Genomic DNA, 27,915 nt, shown 5'->3' with positions numbered 1-27,915 from the left:
CTACTTCAGATTGAACTGACTGAACAAATGAAAGTTGTTGTTTTTACATCTTTGACCAAGCTTGTGAAACTATTGGTGTGTTTAAGTGTACTGTTCTGGTGCAGAGTTACCACATAAATGCGATACTTTAATGTCTGTGCTTTTTTAAAAAGGGAATTGCTTCAAGTCCATCATAGCTGGTTTTCTTTATCAGATTGTATCGGACGATATTAAGCCGCAGATATGGATATCAGTTCATTGTTAGGTGCAGAGGGGACTCTGTGATGCTGTGGCTGTTTTTCTCCAAATGCCCTGGCAACTTTGTTAAAGAGAAGTAGCAACAATAATAATCAAATTGTGATTCGTATGCAAATTGATTTTTGACACACCCCTAGTTACACTCCTCCAATGCTATTGAATTCAAGCAATTCTACATAGACGAGTTTCCAAAGCTCTTAAATCCATTCTGCCGTTACTTCCTTCAACTCATTTTTCCAATCCTCCTCGGGTTTCCCCTACTTGTTTTTCCCCTCTTCGAGCTCATCCTGGGAAACGGTAAATCTGAGCCTTCTTGTCACCACAACGACACACACCTCTGGTAGACCGCTTTGTATTCTGGGAGCTCAGGAAGATAACGGCGTGTGCGTGTGAATACGGGCTCTGACGTTAGCCGCGAGCCGTGTAATTGTCCTTGTCCACGCTCAGTCATTATCGGGCCTTTTTGCTGTGACACTGTGTGTGTGTGAACGACCTCCAATCAGCGGCTCCCATTTCTGCTTTGATTAAACTGCTAATTGTTGACAGGACAGGAGCAGACCTGCTGAGCTGCCCCTCTCTCTGCGTGTGTGTGCGTGTGTGAGCCATGTTAGCAGATTCTTGCCCAGTTGTCTTTGGGTAATGTCTTCTGTCTTTCAGTTCTTATTCAGGATAAGACTGAAGTTGGGTTTGGACTTAGAAGCTATGCATCCGGTTACATCTGGAATTTAGCTAGCTCATCATTTCAGAAGAAGAACAGTTAAACATGGTGGTGGTAGAGTGATGGTCTGGGTCTGCTTTGCTAACTTGCTGTAATTGGCGAATCCACGAACGGCTCCTTTAGGACGTTCTGCTAATGGAGAACATCAGTTTGTGACCTTAACTCTAAGCACACTTGGGTTATGCAGCAGGACAATGATCCAAAGAACAAGATCCATTCTGAACCACGGTAAATTAGAGTTGTGATTCTTATGGGAATCAATTTTTTCGACACACTTTTACTTAAAAGTAGAGTTTCCTCTACTGTGATGGAAACGATTATTTAGGTTTCCAGGCAACTGTTATGCGAAATTTAAGTGGAGTTTTGAAATGTGGCTAAAAAGCATCTACTTTCCATCTACTGGTTTGGAGTGAATCAACCAGGCCACACAAAGCAAAACTTCATCAGACATTGATATTACGCATGGATGTAATAAACAGGAAGTAGATGTCGGAAACTAGCATGGACCACACATCTCAAAAACATGAGAGTCCTGATCTCCATGGTGAAGTTTTGGACTTAAAAATGTCTTTGTTTTGTGCTTCCGGTCAGGCACAGACCCTTCTCTGGATCTGGATGGGAGCATTCCACCACATCCGTCCCAGCTTAGAGTGCCTCTCACCGGCCACTCGAGGCTGCAGCTCTCCCCTCTGTCAGGGTCGTTTGTACTTTAAAGTTTTCATTTTCTTTCTGGGCCTCTTTTAAGCCACAGACTCACCAGTGGATGGGAGCCTTCGCTATGTCGGAACTTAATTGGCAAATGTGTTTCTATCTCCCCTTTAGCGCTTTAACTCTTTTTCAGAAAAGCCTAAAACCACCTGAAGCGAAAACCTTTTCTGTGATATAGTGGTAGTTTTTTTTTTTTACATTTCGCCATTTTTTATCAGCTTTTCCTAATGTGATACCTCAAAATTTATTACAAACGCTCGATGGCAGTCTTTACCTGTACGGGTGGCAGAAGCCAGTACGAGGTTTAGGGGCCTGGCAGCTTTTCATATGAGGGTAGGTTGGCTTGGATAAATTTCTTTCTTTGAATGAATGAAACCATCAATTGAAAGCTGCTCTTTGAATTCACTCTGGTTATGTTCATCAGACATTAACATTTGCTTTGATGACCTGAAACATCGGGAATAATTGGACTCATATTTTGACACTGAGGCATAATGTCTACCAATGCTCTCTACAGGAAATATCGAGTCACAGTCACATCATAAAAATCTAGGAAATCAAACAAGAATTAGATCATTTCAAAACCTTTTTGTTTTTTTGAGTGGATGGATCTCCAGCTTGACGTTGACGGCTGCTGTCTGTCCCCACGTCAAACGTGTCTCTAGTCTCTCTGTGTGTGTGAGCATGTGTGTGCCTTCGGAGACAGACTGTTTCCCTGTTGGATACGCGCTCCATCGCAAAACACTCTCGCACGCGCCGTCGCTGCCAACACTGTTTTTCCTTTTTCTTTTTTCCCCGGCAGCAGAGCAGCACTGACACAATTACACAGGTTCATAGAAGAGGGAATTCAGTCATCGTTGCCATAGGTAACAGCAGCAAAGTGGGGACTTCCAGCCAGTCCAAACATATGTTGAAGTCGGCTGCCCGTCCTCCAGTCAGGTCGACCCCTGCCCGTTCTTCAGCCTGTGCTTTGGAGTTGCAAAAGCAAATGACTTTCAGGTTTGAAATAAAGTACGTTTGTTCTGATCGGGCTTCTGGCATGCTGCTGGATGCAGTTTCTCCCTCGTTGGCATTTTTCTTATATTGTAATTGTGTGATTTATTGGGATTTTCTGTGCTTAACTGTGGGAGTGGAAGAAAAAAAATACATCTGCATCTCTTTTTTTTTTTTAAATGCGTTTTTATTATTCTAAAAAATTCTTTTACATCAAGGTAAAAAAAAAAGTCACATTACTTATTACATTAGTGGTAAAAACATGAAGCAGGGAAAGGGGATCCAGCGCGCGTGACGTCACGTTGCGTCGTAATGTGTCTGTCAGCGTTTTTAGAGGTGGGGCCTCAACTAGTTGCAGGTTTCAGCTGTTCTCTAGTGGTTCTGGTACCCGCCTTATGAAAGACCGGCGGTCCACTGAGCATGCTGTTCTACAAATCATGTTGCGGACGCAGCAGCCGAGGGGATGAAGGTATCTTGCTCAGATGACTCCAAAATGAAGCTTCTTGAACAAACAAACAAAAAAAAGTCTAGTTATGAGAAAAAGAGATATTCGATTACTAATTGCAATTAGCAATAAATGTACAGCTTACATGCACATGATTGAGTTAATATAGAGAGGGAAGACTTGTTTAGTGTGTTTTCACGGCGTGAGGACCAGATGTGCTCTTTAGTTTGTTTGTATGACATTTGATGCTCATCCCAGGAGGCAGCAGGCTAGCCAGGCCGTGCCTGGGAGTGTTTTTTTTTTTAAATCTTCCATGACTCTCATGTTTGCGCTCGGTTCCCTGCCACATCAGAGCTTATTGTTCACTGAACAATATTACTTTCCCCGTCATCAGCTATGGTTTTGGCCTTGAGAGGAATATAGTTTCCACTACATGTTGGACTCCCTTTAACTCAGCCTATATTTTATATATTTTTGTCCAGACGAAGTTCAGTAATGGACTGTGCACTTGTTCAATGTGAATGTAGACATGAATCAAGAATTCCATGTTTTTCCAAACAAATCTGGGTGCAACTAAACATTAACTTTATAAAATTCCAGATTTCTAAGACACGATCAAACAAATACGGCCTTCAAGGGTGTCATGATGCGTGTTTTTTGTTATTTATTTATAAAATAAGCTGCAATGTAGAAGGAGCATCAGGAACTAGATGAAACTGTGTGTGAAAGCAGACAGGTATTATGCTGCAAAAGTGCCGACTTGGCATGTTTGCTTAAGGTGGAAGCAGTGCATTTATCAAACCGTGGCCACTGATTGTTTTTGCGTGATTTATTCTGTAATACTCTGCTGGCGTTTGCAGAGAAAAGCTGTGTTTCCATTACAAATGCGTGCAACATTTAGTTCATATTCCTCTAGTGTTGAGAAAACAGAATTGAGAATATCCAAACTGGATATTCTCAACTATATCCAGTTTGGATATTCTGGATATAGTTGATATCCAGAATATCAACTATATCCAGTTGATATAGTTGATATACAACTATATCAACTGCAGTGTGTCTGCATTTGCTGACACCGCAGTGTCTGCAAATGTCTGCATTGTCCTCTTAGTTGGACATTCAAGACAATACTGGAGAAAATCTGCACAGACTGAAATATCGCTTTGCATAGTTTGGCTGATTCACTCCAAAATCAGGCAGTAAATGGAAACGCCTTTCTTACATCCCCCCCGAGATTTTAAAAATTCGATGAAAATTTGCACGACAGCTGCATGGAGACATAGCTATTGTTTTCACCTACAAGGCGTTTACAATAAAAGCCAGAATGAAATTTTCTCTCTGGAACGTGTTTAAAGAAAAAATGTGTCGTATTTCCTTGCTCCTGACCTCCAAACTGAGCAAAGGTGGCAAAACAAATTGGCGGCCTTGGAGAGAATACATTTCTAGTTAGGGAAAAGGGAAAAAAAGAAGAAGAAGAAGAAAGAAAACAAGTACTAACAACCTATCCAGCTCCCAAATCTGTTTCCTTGCTAACACTTCGGAAACATTTTTGCTGCCAAAACTCAGACTGTGAAATTCCAGCCTCCGAAACCACAACAATCTGTGCGGAGCTTTGTTGTGATTCTGCTTTTTTTTTTTTTTTTTTTTTTTTCCATCACACATAAATGCCTCCTTTATCATGGAACACAAACATTAGAGAAAGAAAACGATGATCCTGACACAATGCGCAAAGGTAAACAGGTTGCGACGCTTCTTGTGATGATTAATGCTGCAGCTGTGAATGCCTCGCAGCCACCGAGGGCGCCCATTCATGTTCCTCCCTCTCCAGGGGTAATGAATGAAACGCTCCGAGCTTCGTGTGTTGTTCCGAGTGTGGATGTGTGTGTGTGTGTGTACCTTACAAATTGCACGGGTCGCTCGTTTTGTCGGCCCTTGACGTCACCAGAACCCCAACATCCTTTATCAGTGCTGGCAAGTGTCAGCACGCATGAGTCAATTGAAGTAATCTTATCGGTTTGCAGACAGTCCACCTCAATCGCCCAGGGCAACAGACGCTATGATCACTTGTCACTCTGAAAGATTTGTGAGAGACTAAGGGAGATTGGCAGGAGAGGCGCTGGAGGTGAGAAGAGAGAGGGAGTCGTTGCTAAACAGACGGAAATGCGCCGCCTGCAGCGGGGCGGCGACAGGCAGCGGGTTTGCGTTGGCATGCCGGTACCGTGAACACGGCTCTGCCTGCCGGCTGATGGACAGCTCGTAGAATGCGCCGCGCTCTGACTGGCTCCAGCGCTTTCTGCGAGCCGAGGCACAAATTGATGTAAAAATAAAAAAAACAGAGAGTTCATTCCCAGCAGCCGCTTTTCACCTGGAGGGAGAAGCCGAAACACACACACACACACACACGCCTACGCGCACAGAAACAGAACAGTTACATTCACCAAAATAAACTATGTACTGGTATCTAGCAGTAGCAAACTCAAGTTAAATTTGTTTCACAAGTACACTGCCATTAATTAGTTTTACCTGTTGAATTACTTTACATGACATCAGGTGTGAATTTTTTTCTATTCTTTATTTTTTCACTAAAAGTAGTTAGTCTCACAACAAATACACTCATATGTTAAGGTGATCAGATTTCTAAGACTAAATCTGGGGACATTTCTCACTCGGCGATAAAGAAAAAGCAAATTTATTAAACTAAAATAAAAAACTGAGACAGATAAGTTTACACATTTAAACTTTAAAAATCAAATATAAAATCAGGAACGTGTCTCTCCACACAGCAATAGAAAATTAAAACTGGAAATATAGGGGCAAATTGTGTACATAGTTTGTAAGTGACCAGGCATATACATGAATAACATAGTTGGTATCTCCGTTAATGAACAAGAAGACCACAGTAGCAACAGAAGTAGTAACTTTTAAATTGTGACTCAATTAAAACGATGGTAGCTACAATTTATTAGCATTTTTGTGTCTGTGACCAAAGAGCTGATGCACCTTTTGTCTAATTTCTCCCAGAAACTGTGTGATAAATTCAGGCTCACCTTTTTATGATTTGCTTTCCTCTTTGGACATTTCACATCAAGTCCACCTTGACCTTGGAGTTCTCCTTTATTTCTAGATTGGTTGTTCTGCACTTTTAGTAACCATTCATATCATTATTCTCTAGAATTTGTCAATTTTCTTCTCTCGCCGTGCCACTAAACTCAGGGCCTCTCGCCGTACTATTACATTGACGACCTCTTGCCGTACTATTAAACCGACTGCCTCTTGCTGTACTACCAAACTCATGGCTTCTTGCCATACTATTTAACTGACGGCCTCTCGATGTACTATTAAACTGATGGCCACTCGCCGTATCACTAAACTCAGGGACACTCGCCGTACTATTAAACTGATGGCCTCTTGCCGTACCACTAAACTCGCAGCATCTTGCCGTACTATTAAACCTACTGCCTCTTGCCGTACTACTAAACTCACGGCCTCTTGCCATACTATTAAACTGACGGCCTCTTGCCATACCTTTAAACTCACGGCCTCTCGCCGTTCTATTAAACTGATGGCCTCTTGCCGTACCACTAAACTCAGGGCTTCTCGCCGTATCACTAAACTCACGGCCTCTCGCCGTACTATTAAATTGACGGCCTCTTGCAGTACCACTAAACTCGCGGCCTCTTGCTGTGCTATTAAACCTACTGCCTCTTGCCGTACTACTAAACTCACGGCATCTCGCCGTTCTATTAAACTGATGGCCTCTCGCCGTATCACTAAACTGATGGCCTCTTGCCGTACCACTAAACTCACGGCCTTTCGCCGTAGTAATAAATTGACGGCCTCTTGCCATACCGTTAAACTCACGGCCTCTCGCCGTTGTATTAAACTGATGTCCTCTTGCCGTACCACTAAACTCAGGGCTTCTCGCCGTATCACTAAACTCACGGCCTCTTGCCATACTATTAAATTGACGGCCTCTTGCTGTACCACTAAACTCGCGGCCTCTTGCCGTACTTTTAAACCTACTGCCTCTTGCCGTACTAATAAATACACGGCCTCTCGCCGTAGTATTAAATTGACGGCCTCTCGCCATACCGTTAAACTCACGGCCTCTCGCCGTTCTCTTAAACCGATGGCCTCTTGCCATACCACTAAATTCACGGCCTCTCGCCGTTCTATTAAACTGATGGCCTCTTGCCGTACTACTAAACTCGCGGCCTCTCGCCGTAGTATTAAATTGACGGCCTCTTGCCATACCGTTAAACTCACGGCCTGTCGCCGTTCTATTAAACTGATGGCCTCTCGCCATATCACTAAACTCAGGGCTTCTCGCCGTACCATTAAACCTACTGCCTCTTGCCGTACTACTAAACACACAGCCTCTCGCCGTAGTATTAAATTGACGGCCTCTTGCCATACCGTTAAATTCACGGCCTCTCGCCGTTCTATTAAACTGATGGCCTCTCGCCGTATCACTAAACTCAGGGTCTCTCGCCGTATCACTAAACTCAGGGCATCTCGCCGTACTATTAAACTGACGGCCTCTTGCCATACCGTTAAACTTACGGCCTCTCGCCGTATCATTAACTCAGGGCTTCTCGCCATACTATTAAACCTACTGCCTCTTGCCGTACTACTAAACACACAGCCTCTCGCCATAGTATTAAAATGACGGCCTCTTGCCATACCGTTAAATTCACGGCCTCTCGCCGTTCTATTAAACTGATGGCCTCTCGCCGTATCACTAAACTCAGGGCCTATTGCTGTACTATTAAACCTACTGCGTCTTGCCGTACCACTGAACTCACGGCCTCTTGCCGTACCACTAAACTCACGGCCTCTTGCCGTACCACTAAACTCACGACCTTTTGCCGTACCACTGAACTCACGACCTCTTGCCGTACCACTAAACTCACGACCTCTTGCCGTACCACTAAACTCACGACCTCTTGCCGTACCACTGAACTCACGACCTCTTGCCGTACCACTAAACTCACGACCTCTTGCCGTACCACTAAACTCACGACCTCTTGCCATACCATTAAACTGACGGCCTCTTGCCATACCACTAAACTCACGACCTCTTGCCATACCATTAAACTGACGGCCTCTTGCCATACCACTAAACTCACGACCTCTTGCCGTACCACTAAACTCACGACCTCTTGCCGTACTACTAAACTCACGGCCTCTTGCCATACCATTAAACTCATGGCCTCTTGCCGTACCACTAAACTCAGGGCCTCTCGCCGTACTATTAAACTGACAACCTCTTACCATACCATTAAACTGACGGCCTCTTGCCGTACCACTAAACTCACGACCTCTTGCTGTACCACTAAACTCACGACCTCTTGCCGTACCACTAAACTCGCGGCCTCTTGCCGTACCACTAAACTCACGACCTCTTGCCGTACTACTAAACTCACGGCCTCTTGCCGTACTATTAAACCTCTTGCCGTACTATTAAACTGACGGCCTCTTGCCGTACTATTAAACCTACTGCCTCTTGCCGTGCCACTAAACTCACGGCCTCTTGTCATACTATTAAATTGACGGCCTCTTGCCGTGCCACTAAACTCACGGTCTCTCGTCATACTATTAAATTGACGGCCTCTTGCCGTGCCACTAAGCTCACGGTCTCTCGCCGTACTATTAAATTGACGGCCTCTTGCCGTGCCACTAAACTCACGGCCTCTTGCTGTACTACTAAGCTCATGGCTTCTTGCTGTACTAGGAGTTGATCTCCTGGATTAATTAGAGATCTCTTGACCTCATCATCTGCTCCATTTCTGACGAACTCTTAATCAAATTGTTTGTTCCTTACCTATCCTAACAGAGGTACTTTCCCCAGTCTTGGGCTCCGGCCTGGTTACTTTGCAGGTGAGCAGGGGAAAGGTCGGGTGCCAGAACATTCTTGCACAACATCTCTCCAAATCTGGAGAGACAGACTTGGTGTTGGACTTGGTGTTGCAATCAGGCTTCCCCATGGCCAAATCCAGGGTCTGTTCCAATGACATGGACCAAAAAAACTTCTCAATCATCGGCGCAATCATGTCCCCGGAAAAAACCGGGAATGCATGGGGCTTTGGATTCTTTACGTGGCTCATGGCTTCTTGGATGTGCAAACTAGGACAATTAAATAACTATTTTGTTTAAACCGCAAACTATCTCAATCTCTCACCAAACTCCAGCTGTCTCTCTTGAAGAAAGTAGCAGAAGGAAAGAGTTGTTGCCTGAAATCCAGATAAAACTCTGTGATGTCATATCACAGAGTGATCTGTTATGACCAGACGGAATCTGGTCATAACTGACCAGATTCCATCCACGCAGGTTGAGTCAACTTAGCAACCGTTGCTAGTTGTGAAGAGCCATAAGCCACATGATCATAGAGGTCTGAATAGAATAAGGGCAGAAAAGATTATCTGAGAAACTGAGAAAGACCACAGGCGATATTAAAGAGAAACACTTAAAATACAATATTATGAGACACAATAAAATAATATGTTTATATTTCATATTTCTCTCCAGCTTTGTCAGTTTTTCTGTTTTCCTCATTCATTCAGTTATATCAGAATGTTTTCCTCCCGTCTCATCTTTTATCAGTCTGCCAGTATTCTAAAATAGAGACATAATATCATATCAATCTCCCCCAAAACATTAGAATGTACAGATGACATACCTAAAATTTACAGTTCAAGAAATCAAATTGGATTTTCTTTTTTTGTTTGGAAGTCGGTTATTTTGAGATGAGGAGCTGGATTCTTTCTAGTAAAATCTTAGTATAAATATTAGCCTTTTTCATCAGCTGATGAAATGTTAAAAATGCCATATTTAGCAAAACAAATAAATAAATAAAATAAAATCTCTCCATCCTCATCAGTTTAATTTAATATATTTGAGCCAAAGAGCCTCTTCTGTTAGCCTGTATTTAGAACCGCCTATGGGCTGCAGGTCTGAGGCTTTTTGTTAGCATGTTTTCTATCATTCTTATAGCTTGATAGGAAGCCTGATCCAAACTGGCAACTCGCATTAATAAAATGGTGAAATAATATTGACCACAAAACACTGTATTTATAAAAAATATCAACATTTTTCCTACACAATCCTAACAAACATTTTTAATGTTCTCTTCACAATAAAATAAAATCCAAAATACTTTTTTTTACTCCAAAATGCAGCCACAGCATGTCCAGAAGAAAAACATAAGTGCAATCATTTGCATATTGAGAGTCTACAGAGGCTGATAATCTCCCCACTCAGCTCCTGGATCACTGTGGTAACTTTGAGTTTTATGTCAAATCCACATGAATCAAATGACAGAAACTAATTTTCTCATTGCATCTTTGATTCATTTTGTCCAGCTATAGACTGTTAGACTCTGTCCAATCAGAATCAGGTATTGTGTAGTTGGTGCTTTTAATCAGTTTTCAGTTAGTTAAATCCAAGTCTATGGAACACAAAATGTCACTAAAATCACTCTGTCCTTCTAAAATCTTTCAGAAAATCGTAAAAGTGCATTGAAGTGTATCGTTTGCCAAATATTGTGATACATATCGTATCATGATCAGAATATCATATCATATCGTGAGATTATTGTATCGCTACACCTCTATTTGCTATTTCACTTGATTAAAATCTTATTACAGTCTGGGCTTTCTCCCGTTTACTTGGATTCCCTCTGGTAGAAATTCTACTGGGCCAATCAGTGAACAGATGGAGAAATTATGAACAATGGTGTCAATTTAGAATTGTAGTCTGGCTGGAGTTTTAGCAATGGTAGCAGGGGAAGCGCACAAAGCCGTTCAGTCCATGTTGGCCACGCTTCCTAATATTGAATTAACATCAACAGTCACCTAGTTTGGCTCCGTGCTTCTGTCTGTGGTGAAGAATGGTTGTTTACAATGCAGGTAATTTCCAGTAAGTTTCATATTGTCGAACTGGTACATTACATACATAATGGACAAATTTCAAAATTCAACAGAGTCCAAACCTCCAGGAAGCAATCGTTTCTCGATAACCGAAACCCCAGAATCTTTATACAGCGCAAAGCGCAGAACAAGGGTCTGGTTTTTACCAGGATAATGTACGGTTGTAGTTTGGCCAGCTGGTCTGTGTTGGCCGCCTTTCCCAACATTGAACAATAAAGGTGTGAGTATGAGGAATGGTTAAGATCTTTTATTGCTGACGGAGATATTGTTCAGCTCAACATCTCAGTGGTTGATGGTTGTTTTCAGCTTGCGCAAAATCTGATTAGCTTCATAGCATACACTGTAAAAAGTAATAAGTTCACTTTACTTAAAAAAAGTTAGGAAACCGATTGCCTCAAAATCTTCAAGTAAAGTAGCTAATTCATTTTAAGGTGTTATTGCTAAAAATAACTATGTTTAGACCACTCAGATAAAGGCAGTAAACCTGAGTGCCGTTAACTCAAAATCATTAATTGGGTTAACTGTAAAATATTCATTCAGACAACTCATGCAATGGCAGTAAACTTGAGTGCCGTTAACTCAAAATCATTAGTAAAGTTGACTATAAAATGTCAATTATGACTACTTCAAATTGTGAGTTATGTCAATTAAGCAGTACTCATAAAAATAAGTTATACTTACACGTTTAAGAGTTCACATTACTTGCAAAATATCAGGAAACCGATTGCCTTGATATGTTCAAGTAAGATGAACCAAAAGTGTTAAGTTATTGGAACGAAGAGCCAACAGACAACAGTTTGAATGGAAAAAAATGTTTAATAATTAAACAAGTTTACCTTAAATACAAGGTTCTCAAGTGTGGTTACATACACACTAACCTGGAAACAAAGTTTTCCATAGACTTTTTTAGGGAAAAAAATGACACGACTTTTTTTCTAGGGTAGCCTTCAATCTAATATTGAATCCTTCAAATGGCCCTCAGTCTTTAAAACTTTGAGAATCCCTGCTTAAATGTCTTTCTTGACTGGTGTGAAACAAAAACTCAATTCTCAATACTAGAGCCCAACATTTATCATAACATTGATAAAGTAAATAGTGAAGTAGTGAAGTGAAGTAATGTTTCTCCTCATTAACATAAAACCATTTAGTAGTCTGCAAATGCAATGATGCTCTCTCCAACAAAAAAAGAATCAAACAAGAAATACAAATCACTTTTCCAATGAGGGTAAAGGTATCAACGTTGATCCATAATGTCACATCACATTCACTCATTGCATCAGAAGATTTTTGAGTGATTGTATTTTTGGTTTTAGGGATTTATGTCCAAGTGAGAGAAGCACCCTTTGGATGAAGTCAAAGGTGTACTTCAGTTGTTGAGGTACTCCAAATTCAGAGTATAAATAAGTCCAAAAACATGGCATGTGGAAGATTCCCAAGATCATTCATGACAAGACTTCCTTCCAAAATGATGGCAGTACTTGAAGACTGGAGGTGCAGTGAGTCAGTGGAGGCCTGCCTGTCCTCAGGAATGATGGTCAGGATCCCAATGGGGTGTGAGACACGCCTGGGTCGCAGTCCTAACAACAATAGAAGCAACACCACAATTACATATCAACATAACACTTCTTTAGGGTGACCAGACGTCCTCTTTTTCCCGGACATGTCCTACTTTTCAGACCTAAAAAAATGTCCGGGGGGAATTTAAAAATCGTCCGGGATTTTGGTCAACTGCCTCAAAACACATTACATAGCTTACAGTGCATTGTGATTACATTGCCACTCCGTTCCACTACTCCATTCCAGGTTTCTTTGTATGGCAAAAGAAATCGGTAGCACATTTACACATATGTGCTACGATTTCTTAATGCTACCGCGGTTCTACCCCCCACCCCCTTATCCCCATCTCCACCCCCGGGCGCATGTGTGTCCTTCTACCCCGCCAACAAAAAAAGTGTCCTCCTTTTCAGAAACCCAAATCTGGTGACCCTACACTTCTTCATCACGGCTGCTTCTCCTACAGTTTACAGCTGTCCCACCTATGGCAGTCTACTCATCATAAGCCTTCTATAACAGTACAGCGGCTTTTTTAACCCGCCAACATCTTTATCCTTATCCCTTTTCCTTTTTGTTTTATGCGCCGGACAGCTTTTTGCACTGCCGCTCCATCTTGTTGCCACTAAATAAACATGATATTTTTAGACTAACGTTAGTCCTAGGCATCGCTAAATCATTACACATAAAGTTAACCTCAAAACCTGGACTTACGGATGAATTATATGGCCGAGATAACGAATATAATTTTGCTAAAAAAACAGTGGGACTTACCGTGACAAAACTTAGCTGCAGCAACCGCCGTATTGTTGACAGTTTGGCGTTTCTTTCAAACACGTCGTCACTCGTCAGTGTCCAATGCGCATGTGCGTTCAACGAGAGCTGCCGAATGATGTCGAGTTTTTTGCTGGTTATGCAGATGCGTTTTGCTCACTCATAACTCCAAGTTCGGGTTACTTGCTGCTGATGAGTTTGATTACTTGCCTCAGTAGAAAGTTGTCTTTGCTAAGTTTAAGTTAGTATAGTCAACAGACTAAGCTGGAATGAGTTCAGGTCACTTTTCTTTTTGAGTACACTTTACTTTTACATTTTACAGTGTAGCTGACGCATTACAGCCATAACGGCTAAACGTTAATGATTGGTTAGAATCAGATCCAGTTGTTTCAAATCTCATCAGAGTCCACGCCTCCAGACGCTCAGAACAAAGCGAAACACAAGAGGCCATATTTTTTTTACCAGTCTAGTGTCACATATGTGTACTACCATGGAAATTGAAGGGCCCGGGTTAGCTTGTTAGCTGAATTCCTGCAGTCTGGATGTTCTCCTGCTGCGGGTTGCCAATACACCGAACAGACGTAAGAACAAGGACGTCCGAGAAGAGATGAGGGCACATGCATCATGTTTACTGTGATACTTCATCGAGTCTGAGGGCAGATCAACAAAGGAGGCAGCACTCGCTTCAGGCAGATTAACTCGCAATGGGCTCATCTTCATTCATCGCCCCGCTTGTCGACATGACGCGCACACACACATTCACAAAACACACACACACAAAGGGATTTTAAGAGCTGAAAAACACAGATGTTTGCCCTACTGCCGGTGCTGTTCCTTTATGTCGTCAAGAAAGGAAAGTTGAAAGTGTCACATTCACACAGCAGTGCAATTTTCAGAATATTTTGATGACTGGATAAACATTGCACTCGTTGCGAATTGCATCTTTAGGAGAAAATAGCTGAAATCATGAAGCGTGAGATTGAAGCGGAGTGTGTTTGTGTTTTCTTTGTTCCGTCAGAGGGGCGTTTTCAGAGGTGGTCCTGGCCCAGGAGAAGCTGACCGGCCGCATGTTCGCCGTCAAATGCATCCCCAAGAAGGCGCTGAAAGGGAAGGAGAGCAGCATCGAGAACGAGATTGCCGTGCTGAGGAGGTGAGCGGAGTCACACCGCCACACACACACACAGCTACTGGTTACCGGGGCAACTGTGGATCTCCTCTGTTACTTCCACGCAAAATCCCCCCCGCCTCCATACATCCATCTTTACATCCATCCTTCCCCTCCCCTGTCAGCCCTAGCCCCCAGGTCACGATCCACAGCTCAAGCACACATCACACACACCAGGGCTGTGCAGCTACGCAAACACAATCATATAAAAGAAAACTGAGTTACTATTTAATTATGTTTGACCTGTTGTACAGAAGTTTTGGAGAAAACACTTGTAAATTTTCTTTTAGTTTTGCAAAAAATAGAGCCATTAGATTTATAAGCAGAAAACAGCCAACAAGTCTGTTGTTCTTTAACTTGAGATGAATGGAATTTCACGACTTGCTGGACTATTATGTTCTGCAAGTTATGTTTAAACACATTAAGATATTTATAGAAAACAGAAGAAAAAGTCAGAACTAAACAAGTGGACCAAATCTGTCTAACGAAACCAAGGAGATAAATGTTTTACTGAAAATAATAAAATCTAATATTTTATCAAAATATAATGAACTAGAGTGCTGAATCATTAAAAATATGTTATGTTATATATATTTTTTGTAATTATTAGTTTTGCATATACTTTGCCTTTTCTGTGTTTAAAGATTCATCAATATGTCTGGTTGAGTTATGCTTGGTTGCTTATGGTGTCGTGAATTGACTTTTGACAGAAGGGGTAGATTACAGACATGCTGCATGTTATTGTTTACATCTGGATATTTTGCGAATGCGCACAATGCTGGAGGATGAAAAGACGATTCTTTTGCTGGCCATCTATAGCCGCGCCGTCGTGGTAGAACAGCCCCATTAACAAAATGAAACCTGCAGATGTAGGTATTATCAAATTAGAAAGAAAACAAACAGTTGAAGAACAACTAAAACCCACTTACTATTCTTTTATCTCGCTCTCTGTATTGGCTACACAACACACAGACCTGTTGCTATAGCAATGTACTGACAACAACTCCACTAAGATATCAGAATCCAACACCAAAACACACAAACATTTCCAACACAAAGAACAGAACATTACAGTATTATGTTTATTTTGCGATTATTAATAAGTGATCGTCTGAACACAGCAGTGCTTGATTAGCTCATTTAAACACCTGCTCTACTGATGATGTGTCAAAGAGTTGGTGTGTGTGGGTTGCCTGTTTTTTAAAAATGTTTTTTTACTGAACATAAACACACCCAATTCCACATCACATCTACATGTTAATATTGTCAAAGTCAAGCTAGCAGAACAGCTCTCCCTCGCTATTTTTCACATTAGTTTTTCTGCCCTGGTTATTTAGTTGTTGTAGTGTTGACAATTAATAGCAATAATGTCCCTTTTTATTTTATATATAACGTGTACTTTAGAAATGTAATATGTTATGTTGACAACTTTACACCTAAACCAATAGTAGTCATCATCACTGAGCAGTTTTCTGCTATCCAGTAAGAAGTTGGATGGCAGAAGTCCAGCTTCTTGGATTTCGTTGGGCAAGAAGGGATCTTGCGCAGATTTTTTTTTCTCCCAACTACTCCTTTCCATTCAAAATTTTTGTTTCTATCAACATGTTCATTTTAAACTATAAATTAATTAAACAAACAAATAATTAAATAAATGATTGTCATTTTAATATGTGTCATGTTTTTGCACAATGAACCTGAATAGCTGTGGGAACAATTCAGGCCTCATATTAGAAATCTGTTAGTTGTGAATGGACGGCGCATCACGCCTTCCGAACCTCCAATTAGGGCTGCATATCTCCCACTTCAGCTGTGAGAACAATAGTGGATCTGAACACTCTGAGTGTTGGGGACAAAGACGACTCTCCCTCACCACCAGTCCCACCGCGGTCACACCAGCCGCTGCCTGTTGCACATCCTGGTGGCACCGTAATGACAGAAGATGTCTATGTTAGCAGCAGAAAGTGGCCTCAAAGGCAACGCCAATGCGATGTGTAATTTCAGCTTTTGAGCTTGATGCCGGGAAGCAACACAGCAACACAAATGCCACGCCGATTACGAACGCCTGAGCGCAGCTCATATTTGTGTGTGTGTGTGTGTGTGTGTCTGTGTGTGGATGGATAAAACCATGCAGAGCAGCTTATCTTTTGACACATATGCTGCTAGTGTGTGTTGGTCTTTAGTCGTGCGGTTTGACTCTGCCAGACGCAAGCTGTTCTGCTTTTGTGTAGAATGTGTGCACCTTCAAAGACAGGAGTTTATTTTTCACTCGTAGCCCGAAGGCATCAAATATAAATTAAAAAAATCTTTCAAATCACTGTTTAAAGATTCCACTCTGTGAGAAGAAATAATTATTTCATCCTTTATATGCTTCAAATAAGAGAAGCCGATGAAAAATGTATTTTGCTGGTATCACGAACATGTATTAATAAATCTTGAAGGTTTTCACAAGTTGATTAAAGCTACAATTGAGCATATTGAACTGTATGGACCTTCTAAATGTGTGCAGAAGATTGGAATTAATTGGATTGGTTTGAGTTTCATCTAAACCCATATAACTGGGCTTGAATTGGACCTTGTAAAGTGCCATGAGATTGGATTCTCTGTAATTTGGTGCTCTATAAATAAACCTGATTGTATTGATTAGGAGTTATAGGGATCCAAACACACATCTCTGCTGTGTCTGCATGGGGTTGTAAGTATGCATCAGACCTATTTACCAGATACATTGGGGAAAATATTAGATTCCTTGTTGATTTTGAATGTTTTCCTATGATTGTGTGTGTGTGTGTGTGTGTAATTTTATTGTGGTTCTACTTTAGTGTAACAATAACAGCCGGAAATACATAAAAAAAAATATATATAATTTGAGAGTCACTGAGGGGACATTTTGGCTCAAGTAGATCCGTTATCTATTCACGTGGCACACAGATCAATCAATCAGCCAATCGACTGCTGGTACTAATGACCCCCGCTTAAAAAAATACCTTTCAGCAGAAATTATTTCTTTCATTCCAACCTCTCCAATACTATAGACAGACCAAAGAACTGTCAAAGGAATGCTAGGAAAGGCTAAATATGGTCTTTAGAGGAGTTGAACCTGAAGGAGGCACCTTGGCGTCTGTCCCCTCTGTAACACAGCCAATGCAATCTACCACTTGAGTCTTGGGGTTGAGATGATGGGCCTCGCAAAGACTGTACTGTACTTTGCCAACACTATGACTCCTATCTGTCTCCACGGCATTGTTCCAGGTTCAGTTCATGAGCTCTAATACTTTCACTTTTCATACTAGAAGCAACCCATAATTATCTTGGGTTACAAATCAAAGACTTACAGTAAAATGTTGCTCTGATGACATCTTCCTAAGAAGATTGCCTTATCCAACAAATACTACTAAAATCATTGATGTAGAGATATAGAAGGTTGTCAGGGTTCATTATTAGTCCAACTGAGATAAAGAGTAAATGAAAGGTATAGATAGGCACTTCTCTATGCAATCATAGAGAAGTATTAAAGTGATGCAATTGTGTATGCTGTGACAAAAGACAAGTATGATGCAATTAAATATGCTGAGGTTACTAATTTGTCTCTGCAGAGGGACATTAGAGAAAATTGTAATTGCCAATAGTAATAAGAGAGCGAGAGATGCTGACATTCATTTCGATAAATGGATGTTATTACTGCAAACTGTTGAGAGTGTTCCTGTGTGCAGTGTAAGACACTGGGTCGCCTTTGGAAAACCTAATGGATTTCTTTACAGCTCGAAGCAGGCAGATATTATTTTTTACTCTATAAAGGACAAAGCTTTGCTTTTTAATTCAATGCAGTGCATTCATCTCAAGGCAATTTAAAAGGCTAAAAGAGCCAAATAATGTCTAATCATTAAGATTTCAAGATGGTCCAAAATTAGTTCACATGAATCCTACACACAATTCAAAAACAAAGACAGATTTACTTACATTTTACACAAAGTGCAATTTAATTCATCCAGAAGATATTCACACACCCTCACCTTTTCCATGTTACATTATGTTCAGCTTCCCTTTTTAAAAATAAAATCAAACTACCCGCTGTTGACAAAGTTAAACCATGTCTTTAGACATCTTTCTACGTGTGTTAAAAAGGAAAATAATAGCTATATCAATATTCACAGTCATTCATTTAGAGTCTTGAGTGGCTCACTACATCAGGAGTTCTCAAACTTTACAACCAAATTCTATGAATGTTTATGGTTTTACATAACGGGGTCCATAATTTCATTTTCTACACTGTGGTGGATCCAAACCAAAAGACTTGAGACGTGACTTCAACTTTCACGCTTATGACTCATAATTTCATTTGGTCCTTAGCCAATTGGCCTTGAGAACATTTTTCTTTTTGAAGTTCAGTTCCTTTTGGTGGTTGTTCTGGAAAACAAAATCACAGAATACACTCTTGATTTTACATAATTTTACTTTGTGATTAAATTTGACCATATTTGACTAAGACTGGAGTCAAGTCTGGTAGACTTGCCATGGGACTCGACTTGGCACTGTCATGTCTTAACTTTAGAATTGACTCAAGACTTGGTGGATAGACTTATGGCTTAGTTGTGACTTACAAAAATTCCTTTGTCCAAGGTTTGTGTTCAAGTATCAAAGTCTTTTACTCACGAGTGGTAGTATGATGTAATGGGAGAAGAATAAACAGATTTGGACCTTGGCTGCTGTAGCATGAGTGCTGCTCTGGCCAGATATGGACTTGGGATCCCACAGAATGAGGTGGAGAGTCACTAAGTGGAGGGTCTTTACATTTCCATCATGGACTTGTTACCTCAGGCACTTGATTGTAGATAAGTAGAGGACAATGAACCAAAAGCAGACATAATGATATCTATTTCCTGGTGAGAAATTTCTCAAAATATTTGTCAAGAGAATTGTCTCCAGGGGATTGAACGTCCAACCAATGACTCCTTCATTGGCCAAGCACTTGGGGATCAGTTAGTAATTCAGTCGGTAATCATCCAGAAGTCATGACGCACTAGATTCATTCCTACTGAGATTAAAAGATCTCTGAATAGCTAAAATTATCCATTCTACCGAGGCAAAGAGAGGAGAGTTATTGGAATCAAACAAATGGTGTAGATGTGGGGTTTAAGAGATTTCCTAGGAGATTTCTTGGTCTTGACTTTCTCTGAACCAACTGTTGGGTTTGTTTCTTTCCACTCGACAATCAGGACATGTTTGATTTCCATACTTATCCAAGAAGTCCCAAGAAGAAAACAGGTGAAAGACATGACAAGGCTGTAACTTTCCTTTCAAAACAAATGGTCAGGCGTATTTTGGAAGTGCTAACATGCCAGTTTTTCGAGAGAGAAACAAAATATAAAGCTCTGCCACAACAGCTGTTACAGGAATCCATGAATAAGAGCAGCTCATAGCAGCATGGAGCCTGAAATGTACAAGAGGCTTATTGTGAATGGACCCTGACTCTGGTCTGCCATTATACCCAGACTGTTGTCTGTAGCTCTTCATTATCCCTTGCAGGACTTAAATCCATGCATTATCCCCATTCAACCTGGACCCGTTTGCGTGTGTGTGTGTGTGTGAGTCGTGTCTTAGCTTCGTGGCTCATTGCTTGCCTGCTGCCACAGAGATCATCCACTGTAATAGGTGGTAGATGCCTCACCTGAGCACTTGTTGTGAATGTTTGGGTTATCATGTCATGCCTGAGGGAATACCTCTATTTACAATGCAGAAGATGATCAAACCATGCGCCCACATAAATTCAGTCGTGATTTTACCAGCAGTAAGCTATTAGGGTAACGAATGTGCACCACATACACACACAGAACGGTTTGAAACACCCTCATCATGCTGCTGTAATCATGGAGAGTTTGAGGGAGGGAAGTTTGAGGAAATGAATCCAGGATGAACAGATTTTTTATTCCGATTTCAAAGTGTTTGCTAGCTGCGTAAGTCAAAAGAATGAAAGTGCAGAAAGATTTCAGCTTAAAACAAAATCACAATCTACATTTAAAGCTGCAGTATCTCTTATTTAAAAAATTGTTTTACATGTTGATACTGTCACCATGTCATTTTTCTAAGAGATAATCTGTGAAAAGATCAATCTCCTCCACCTCCTCCCTGAGCTACTATTGCTGTCTGTTTTTTGTTGGGAGCAGTGCATTTCTTCAACTAATCACAGCCAGGAGGAAGGTCTTAATGCTGTCAATCAACATCCTGTACTCGCTGCTCGATGTGCTAATGGTGGAGAAGCAACGTACTGTTACAGGAAAACTGTTTATCCGCCATCATCCATGGGCATGTGTTCACAACAAGCTGTGTTTCAGCAAATGTGTAGAAAAATATCTTTTAGAAAAGTTTTCGTTTTTTGTACGTTCTACACCTTTTGCTCTACTTCCAACTACAGCTATTTTGTGCTGCTTCTCTATCAAATAGGCACATCTAGAAATTTTATCTCTTTCTTCTCCGTATAAAAGTTCGAGCTCAGTCAGTTTGGATGGGGAGCTTCTTTAAATAGCAATTTACAAGCTGTGGAACAATTTCCAAATTGGATGTAGGTTTGGACTTTGGGCCATTCTAACAAATGCAAGGTTTGATCTGAGCTGTAACATTGTAGTTCTAGGTGAACCACTGAAGTCTTTAGCAGCTTGTACAAGCGTAAGGAGGACAATTCGACGGATATCGTATGGAATATAGAGCTTTACTATTGGTTTGTGTTTGCTTTGCAGGATCAAGCATGAAAACATCGTTGCTCTGGAGGACATCTATGAGAGTCCGGACCACCTCTACCTAATCATGCAGCTGTGAGTTAAACTTCATCCTCATTTTGGTGTGTGTTTTCTCTGAGGTGGTGCAATCACTTCATGTGTGTGTTGGTGGAGCTGTAATAAAAGGCTCTTCTATTTGTTTTAGTCATGACTGAAACTTCCTTGCACCCATGTTTGTTTCCTCCTTTGCATTTATATTGAGGAACATTGCAAGCATGTCCCATTTAGATATTTAGGGATTTGTTGAAAATAAAGATAAAATTGCGTCTGGTTAACAACCTTTGGTAGAAGGTTAGAGCTGCTTACGCAGGAGGAGAAGTTGTTTTGGTGGTTTGGCACTGGAGCTGGAAACGGTTCTATCAAGTTCAGGTGGAAATCCCGTCTGAGGATTATGTAAGCGTAGCTGTTCACAAGTCATTGTCCGCAGATTATCAGTACAGCCACAACATGTCTGGGTTCCAACGCCACCTTTCATAAAATCAAGAAGTCCGCCCTCACAATAAGGGGTAAATATAGGCAAAAAATATGTTTTGTTCAAAAAGGAGCTGTGTCCTCATCAGACCCATCTTTTCACATTGAATATTCCCTCTACTATTTGGCAATTTTATGATCTTTTTGCAATCGTATTGATTAGATGGAAGGAAATTTTCTCTTTTATGTCTTTTCTGACTGTTGAGAGTGACGGGTTCTTTCACTGACCGTTTCATTGGATGTTTCTGCTAGAGTACTTGTTGCGTTTTCTGTTACTCGGACAGTCCTTACGATACAAATCAAATTTGTTTACATCACTCCTTCAGCCAACTGTTACATCACCTGAAGTCCTTCTCTTGATGATCCTCCAAAAGTTGTGGCTTTAGCTAAGCTGATAAGCTTCAATGCTAAACACAGTTAACTGAGTATTTCCGTTTCTAATGCGGATCTTCCCACCTGTTTCCAGAATGTCTTGGCTTGCGTTAGAACACTGTAGGGTCAATGCAGCGTCCACCAGAAAATCAAATGATGCATCACTGGACAACAAAACCCAGAATGTTTTGTTGTCCATCATTGTGTCTCTGTCATCTGTTAATGAATGAGTCTTTCATTTGGATCCATGCGTGCTCTCCTTTGTTTTCATAACCGAGGCTGCTGTTGTTTTCTGATCGGATTTTCCACTATCGGAGAGATAATCAGGGTTGTACATGTTCTGATGTCCGGATGTTTCCAATGAATAGCTCTAAAGTTCTGTAGTTAAACAGTCGGAGACAGAGCGTATCTTTTTGTCTTCCATCTCTACGTCTTCTTTCCTCTCTTGTCTCCCACCATCTGTCCCTTCTTTCACTTCATTGCTTTTCTTCTTCCTGTTTATTCCTCACACCTTATTTCCATCTCTATCCCCTCGTGCTTTCCCTCTGGCTTACTTGCATTTCTTTATTACTTGCCATGTTCATTTTTGTCCCCGTCAAAGGTAAGCGGTGGGTATTGACGCTGCAGAAAAACATTGAAAAATGAGGCTGTTGGAATTTTTCTTTTGCTTAAGACAGAAACTGGCACCATTTCAGTTCATAGGGGGGGAAACAGATGAATCCAACAGAATACTTACAATAAGTGAATTTTAGAATGCCAAAAATACATACTGAAAAAAGAAATGGAGCTCCAACGTGTATATATATATATATATATATATATATATATATATATATATATATATATATATATATATATATATATACCAGTAATCAGATACCCTGCAGGAATAATTAGCTGGCCAAAGGAGGAGATACAGGCCACAGATGTTAAGACCCGGAAACTACTAACAATGCATGGAGGGTTCCACCCCAAATCCAGCACCCTGAGACTCTACACGAACCGCAAAGAAGGAGGCAGAGGACTAGTGAGTGTGAGAACCACTATCCAAGACGAGACATCCAAGATCCATAGATACATCAGGGACAAAGCCTCAACAGACAATGTGCTCAGTGAATGTCTCAAACAATGGGGAACAGAAGCTGAGGTGCCGGAGGAACCATCATGGGAGGACAAGCCCCTGCATGGGATGTACCACCGGCAAATAACCAAAGTGGCTGACATCAGAAAGTCCTACCAATGGCTGGAAAAAGCTGGACTGAAGGACAGCACAGAGGCCCTCATCATGGCCGCCCAGGAACAGGCCCTAAACACCAGAGCAATTGAGGCCCAGATCTACCACACCAGACAAGACCCAAGGTGTAGGTTGTGCAAGGAGGCCCCTGAGACAGTCCAACACATAACAGCAGGGTGCAAGATACTGGCAGGGAAAGAATACATGGAACGACACAACCAAGTGGCAGGCATAGTGTACAGAAACATCTGTGCAGAATATGGACTGGAACCCCCAAGATCAAAGTGGGAAACACCCCCGAAGGTAGTGGAGAATGACCGAGCTAAGATCCTGTGGGACTTCCAGATCCAGACAGACAAAATGGTGAGGGCGAACCAACCAGACATAGTCGTGGTGGATAAACAACAGAGGAAAGCCGTTGTGGTGGATGTGGCAATACCAAGTGACTGCAACATCAGGAAAAAGGAGCATGAGAAACTAGAGAAATACCAGGGCCTAAGGGAGGAACTGGAGAGGGCCTGGAAGGTGAAGACCACAGTGGTGCCTGTGGTCATCGGGACCCTCGGGGCAGTCACCCCCAAACTGGAACAGTGGCTACAACAGATCCCAGGAACAACATCAGACATCTCAGTCCAGAAATGTGCAGTCCTAGGCACAGCCAAGATACTGCGCAGAACCCTCAAGCTCCCAGGCCTCTGGTAGAGGACCCGAGCTAAGAGGAAGAAGAATCACCACCCGCGGTGGGTGAGAAGGGAATTTTTTTTTTTTTATATATATATATAAAGAGGTAATTTGTTACATGTAATCAAATTAAGTTGGTCAAACCTAAATGGATTACTTGTAACAAATTAAATAATTTTTTTAAAGTTTGATCATCTCCTATTTTTTATTTCTGTCCTCTCCCTACCCATCTACTACAGACATAGACATAGGCAGACTATACTGTCATTCAACTGCACAATTCAAATGTACATATTAAGCAACATTTTGTTGCAAGACTCCAAAAAAGTGATAAATGGATTGTGATAGGTAAGCAACAAATTAAACCAGATTTTCCTCACTGAGATTTTGGCAGAATTGTTTAGGGAATAATTTGCTTCCTCTAAATGAATTCTCATGTTGCCTTGTTAAAACACTCTGTGTGTAAATTGGTCCTACTGCCAGACAGTTAAACTGATATATCAAGTTTCTGTCAATATGCAAATAGAGATGGGTCCGTCACAGTTTTTGAAACTAATTCTGACTATTTTTGTTTAATGGAATGAATGTTGCCTGCAACTCCTAGACCCCATGTATACACACAGAGATGCTACTGGATGGATTTTGATGGAAGTGTTACTGAAATATCACAGCAATGGCCTAATGATACCATACATTAATCTCATGATGCACTATTCAGACACTCTATCTGCATTACTGAAGATTCAGCACCACAATACACCAAATGCTTGAAGTGACTCCAACGTCAGGGTTGACCAGCCTATTTTTTTTAAATAATTCAGTGAATTATTTGACTTATTGAGGGCAGGTGAGCATTAAATATGGGACAACAATAAAAACACCATGATGTCACAGCAAAACGTACCCTGTCCTGACTTAGGAGCACAGTTTTACCCACTTCATCCCCATCCAAACATTATGTAACATGATGGATACTGTATACTTCATAGACAATAGAGCGCTTAATGCTTCACAAAATTGACTTAGATTGTTAATATTAAGAAAGAACACAATTTAAGATAGTCAACATACTGGGGAGGTCAAGAAACAATGCTTTAATTCAATATTTGTGGTCAAAGAGCTTTAAATGTACTGTTGTGTTAGTCAATTTGTAGTGGTTCCAACTACACATTGTAATTTAGGGAACCTTCATGCAACAATCAATCACTAATTATATATATCACAAACAAACACAGCGGTGTAAGTCAACGTTACACCGCTGTGTGACAGAGAAGGTAACAGTAGGTGCTGTGACAGAATTCGCTGAATTTTCCTTTATTATGTAAGCAGAGACAAAATGATTTATTTTCAAAACTTTCTCAAACCTGTTGTATTAGCGATTCACCAATAAGCACTCATAGTATTACAAACATGTATCATCATTCTTTTTTTCCTCTGGTTGCAATCAAAAGGTTCGAGACTGAGAATGTTTTTTTTCCGCTCATTTGTTGCTTCAGTTTTTATGGGGGCAGTTTGTAACTAGTACAAATATAAGGAGTCATCAAATGAAATGCAGTTAGCCGCAAAGGTAATAAAAGTTAATGAAAAATACTTCAATCATGAAAACCTCTTAGGAACTGTGCTTAAGCCCTGCCACTAATTGACAATAAGCTAAGGGGAAACTGTTAATGAAGACCAGGCAGCTGGTATCACTCTGTCATTCTGATTAAATCAGATGGACAGAATGGCTGCTTTAAAGGAATTGCTGCTTGAAATCATTCTTCCTTTGCAAACCATGGCTACCTCCAAGCAAACGCGTGCTGTTTTTATGTCTTTGCTTCAACTCTTAAGACTGCACCAAAAGCTTTGTTCTATTGAATCATCAGGAACTTCCAGGAGAGATGTTTAGCTGCTGAAAAAAGCAGCTTTAAGACACCCAAGAAGATACCAAGAAATAGTTCTGAAGAAGATTTAACTCGGGGAAGTGGTGACCAAAAAAAGTGAATTCTGGTACGCCTACAAACCGAGGTGTCAGCTCAGTTCAACTGAACTCTGGTGCGGTTCGAATGCATATGTGTACGCAAAGCGGAACGGAGGCCGCTCCAAATATAGGAAGCAGACTGCAGCGCATGGCATTTTGGCTAAATACAACCAAAACAAATGCTCACATCTAGCGCTAGTCGGAGAAATGGCTTGTCTTTTGCCAAAGATGAAATCCGACTCTAATCCGAAAGTTGCACTCAGTTTCTTCTTCAAAGGTTTTCCTGTTGTTTTCTTCAGTGGTTCTTGGTGCAGTGCCACTATAGGTGAGGGGGGTGAACAGGTCTTTCAAAGGATTTGGTTTATTTTTACACAGTGCAGTGTGAAAGAACCATATCAGCTGGAAGTGGAACAAATGTTGTAATTTTTTACTCCAATCAAACCGAGTCAACCGGACTGTCAGGGGAGAAAGCACCTAAAACTCTGCCATGAATAGAGAATAGCATCAAAATATTTCCCAAGAGCAACTTTGTCTATTAATGCTGGAGCAATTTAGTGATGATATTTTTTCCCCACCATTGCAATTGAGCCCTGGTTCAAAGGGCAAAAGGAATGACTAAGACCCTGTTCATACAGAGACGTTTTTAGGCATATCTGCAAAAGTTCGTTTTGTCTTTTAAACTGTGTGTCCACACAGATCTGGGGTGTGAGACACCAGAAATGAGCATTTTTGAAATTGGGTGAATACATTTCCATGAGTACATGCCAGCCGAGTCTTGCTGGAGGTGTGGCTCTGTTGACGTTTTAAACGACTGGATCTTATTACACCCTGCCGCTAACGTTTTGCCGTGACCTGAGTAATGTGTCAGCTCAATGAAGCTTACTGGAAATTGCGTATGCTTTAAACAACCATGTGGGGAGTAGGGCAGGAACATCTGTAGGAGCAAGAAAATATCTTAAACATTCTTCTTGCTCCAAGTTTAAGTGCTCAATATTTGGAAGCTCAACCAACGCTGACAGAATGGCTCCCCTTCCGCTGCTGCCATTGCCAACGAGACCAAAATCCTAAAACAGCGCGGAAAATCCACATCATCCTTCACAACTTCTTCTTCTAATGTTTGCTAATTGGCCAAGTTGAAATTTAATCAGAGAAGTCAAACTCAATAAGAGAAATCCCAGAGAGAGAACTGAAGGGAGATGAGAATCGAGCACAATTGCATAGGAAGGCGATAACCAGGCAAGGAACACACATACTTCTGTATAAAATAGTATTTCCTATATTGTAGTAATAATAGGGGAAGGTTTGAAATAACTCTTTGACATATTTGAGCTGACATGAAGTACATGAGTGCAGCTTAAACCTGAACATAAATCTTTGCTCAGACAGGCTTATGCATAATCTGAGAGACTCTTTGAGTGTCTTGACTTGTTGATTGATTCTTGTAGTTGTGCAGCTTATTTTATTCCGTTACATATCCTTTTTTTCCCCCCACTTTCTTCCTCTAGTAATGTTCAAGCGCCCTCATGCTTTATGCGTAGACAGATGTTGAAATATAGAAGACACAGTGAGAGAATTGGAGGGAAGCAGCAGTGTCAGTGCTGCAGTCTGCTCTTACTTTCATCACCGTACTGTATTGTAGTGTGTGCAGCGGTTTAATCGTGACGCATTGTCTTTCCTCTCTAATAAAAGATGACAGCCAAACCGTGTCCTCGAGCTTCTGTAATTACCGCGCTGGTTCTGATCTCTAAGTAATAAGTACAGATCGTTTGTTACAATTAAGCCTCGTTTGTTATAATTATGTACATTTACGGAAATGTCAGTCTTCCTTTTTTTTTTTTTTCTCCCAACTTCCAGAAATCTCATTTAGGGAGCAAGGGTCGTCGAGCGCGTTTGGTGTAATTGCAGCAC

General features: G+C 41.0%; 1 protein-coding gene across 1 annotated transcript in view; it reads left to right on the top strand.

The window, feature by feature from the left end:
* camk1da (calcium/calmodulin-dependent protein kinase 1Da) overlaps positions 1-27,915 on the top strand; it is a 61,989-nt gene that overhangs the window by 17,234 nt on the left and 16,840 nt on the right. The window contains exons 2-3 of the mRNA XM_044108301.1: positions 14,373-14,504; positions 21,251-21,325. Coding sequence (XP_043964236.1) covers positions 14,373-14,504; positions 21,251-21,325 — 207 coding nt within the window. The remainder of the gene's footprint in view (positions 1-14,372; positions 14,505-21,250; positions 21,326-27,915) is intronic.

Source organism: Gambusia affinis, linkage group LG23, assembly GCF_019740435.1.
Source record: "Gambusia affinis linkage group LG23, SWU_Gaff_1.0, whole genome shotgun sequence".
In the NCBI taxonomy this organism is placed as follows: domain Eukaryota; kingdom Metazoa; phylum Chordata; class Actinopteri; order Cyprinodontiformes; family Poeciliidae; genus Gambusia; species Gambusia affinis.
This window is presented reverse-complemented; position numbering and strand designations above follow the sequence as displayed.